This window comes from Cyprinodon variegatus, unplaced genomic scaffold, assembly GCF_000732505.1.
Source record: "Cyprinodon variegatus isolate N-32 unplaced genomic scaffold, C_variegatus-1.0 Scaffold133, whole genome shotgun sequence".
NCBI classification, from domain to species: domain Eukaryota; kingdom Metazoa; phylum Chordata; class Actinopteri; order Cyprinodontiformes; family Cyprinodontidae; genus Cyprinodon; species Cyprinodon variegatus.
In genome coordinates this window covers 329,811-332,316 of record NW_015150586.1, presented here as the reverse complement: position 1 = coordinate 332,316, position 2,506 = coordinate 329,811, and the positions used below count along the sequence as shown (strand labels likewise).

Sequence of the window (2,506 nt, the reverse complement as noted above, 5' to 3'; positions counted from 1 at the left end):
ATATATATATATATTTATAAAAAGGGACCCCTCATGAGTGTCCCAGTTGACCTCATGGCCTTTTAACTATTAGACTCAAATCTGCATTGAATTGTTATGGGACAAAGTGCGTTTCTTTTCCACTAAATACGGGAAAGGTACTTCTATTTATAAATATGGAACAATTCTGTTTTTCAAGGGACGGTTAGCAACCATATGCTCAGGTGAATAAAAATATGGGCTTTTAGTGTGTTTTGTTTAACTAGATGAGTTCCGGAAATGTAACATAAACCAAGCTAATCAACAACATAAAATTAAACAGAATGATCGGGAAAAAATCCTTCTAAGGCGCTAATCTTGTTCTGTGGTTGTCCAGGGATCAACAAGGGTTCATTTAAAAATGTTTTCACAACTGATTGTTGACCTGTAGTTTATATCTTTAGATAGGTATTGTAAGTTGAGTTATAAGTTGTTTAAGGTCTACTTTTCTACCACTCAGTTTGAATATATGAAAGTTCCTCATAAAATAATAAGAGGCAGGAAAAGGAAAACTGAATGAATCAAGATCTGCATGATCTGAGAATGATTGAGGAATAGAGATAAATACATGTTAAATGTTCATTTATTATATTGTTACCTGTAGCTCCAAATATTGTGGTGATTAGCCTTTCTAGTATTTAATCAGGTGAGATAATATCAATGATAATAATCACCATCATTATAATATTCATAATATGTATTATGCGATTATATGTGTTTGGAAGGGATTTTGATCGTATTATGTTTGTTTTAGATAAGTGTAAGATTGAAAGAAGAGGAAGAAGATTAGAAGACTGATAGAAAATATATGAATATAAATAAAATATGAGTAAATGGATGAAAGCGTCACGATCCCTGTTTCCTATTTTAGTTTTGATTATATGTATTTATTGTTATCTACGAGCTAGAAATGTCCCCAGATTGGATTTCACAAATCTGGTCACCTGAAACTAATGATGGATCTGTTTAACAGACTTTCTAATGTTTTCTTTCAAGAGATCTGACTCTGTCACTAGAACTACTATGGAGGGGTCAATTGTCCTTTTTACCTAAAAGCCCTACAAGAGGGTCATTTGACCTTTGGACATCCTGCGGACACTCCTTTTGTTGTGGAAATTTAGCTGTTAGCAGCTCATAGCTGTCACAGAGTCGCTTGAGCCTGTGTGGGGAAGGGAACCCTAAGGCAAGCTTTTAGTATAGTTTTTAGTGGATTTTCCCGGGTCAATTGACCCCTCTCTGGTAGTTCAAGGTAGGCAGAAAAATCCTGGTAGTTCTAGTGTTAAACAGAGTCAGATCTCTTGAAAGAAAACATTAGAAAGTCTCTTAAGAGATAACCAACAGTATCAAAAGGCCTGGCTTTTTTTTAAAGGCTCTTTTAATTTTTTCCAAGTACAACCACTTTCACTAACTCATGATAAACAGTCATGGTGGTACCATGTTTACAGAGAAAATAACCAATCATTAATGCATATTTTTATAAATATATTATATTGGGATAATATAGGGGGTTGTAGGGGATAATATAGGGGGTTGTAGCCCCCGTATTCCTCCCCTGATAATAACGCTTGTGCTTAATTTTATGATTGTAACAGAACTGCTGTCATGGGAAGACTTGGAGATGCTAGCAGAGCTGTCTCAGTGTCCAAATGAGACAAATCCAGTCATCTGTGACGGAGGTCATCACAGCAAATACCGCACCGCATCAGGAGTCTGTAACAACAGGTAGAAAGACTGAGAGATTTAGCTTTGCTTATATTCTGGGTTAAATTAAAACTTACTTAGATTCAAATTTGAAGGGGGGGGGAGGGGGGGGGGGTTGGGGTTCCTGGGTTGGCCCCTCCTGGGTGCCTCTGCTCTTGGGGTCCCTTTGGTCTTCTGGGGCTTTGGGTCCCCTGGCTCTGGCCTCAGTGCTCTGGGGGGGCGCCTCTTCGGCTCTTCACAACCACTGTTGAGCATTTTTCCTTTGGATAAACTTTACATGCACAAGTGCACTTTCACAAACAACTACAGGGGCTTGGTTCCAGGTACTTAGAGATTCACTTCCTTACAGAAAGTCCATATTCTTTTCTTCAGCTACTACAGTATACATGTCAGATTATATAATACTACTTATGCTTCAGCAATAGTTTCTAGGTGTTACTTTATTGTATGTCTCGTATCATGTCCGTTGGTTGTGGTGTTCTTTTACATCTCTTTGCAGATGATGAAGCAGACTGAAGATGTTTTATCCTTATCTCCCTTTTATCTCCTCTTTCTTTAATCTTTTATCCTTTTTCCCATTTTCCTTTCCTATTCTACTTACATTGCAGTGTTCATATAATCTGTAAAACTCCCTGCATGAATTATAATAAAGCAATTTATATACTTAAATCAAGCGGAACACTATAGCGATAGCCGTACTGCTCCACTTGTGAAAGTAAAATCTGCTGGGCTCTTTTTGGCATCAAGACAATTATCCTTATTGCCACATTGCCAGACAGGACACTGT

At 37.4% G+C, this 2,506-nt stretch overlaps 1 protein-coding gene across 1 annotated transcript in view; it reads left to right on the top strand.

Moving 5' to 3' along the window:
• The window catches only part of LOC107085775, a 92,572-nt gene that overhangs the window by 3,593 nt on the left and 86,473 nt on the right, over window positions 1-2,506 (top strand). The window contains exon 4 of the mRNA XM_015376322.1: window positions 1,611-1,740. Within this exon, the coding sequence (XP_015231808.1) occupies window positions 1,611-1,740 (130 nt within the window). The remainder of the gene's footprint in view (window positions 1-1,610; window positions 1,741-2,506) is intronic.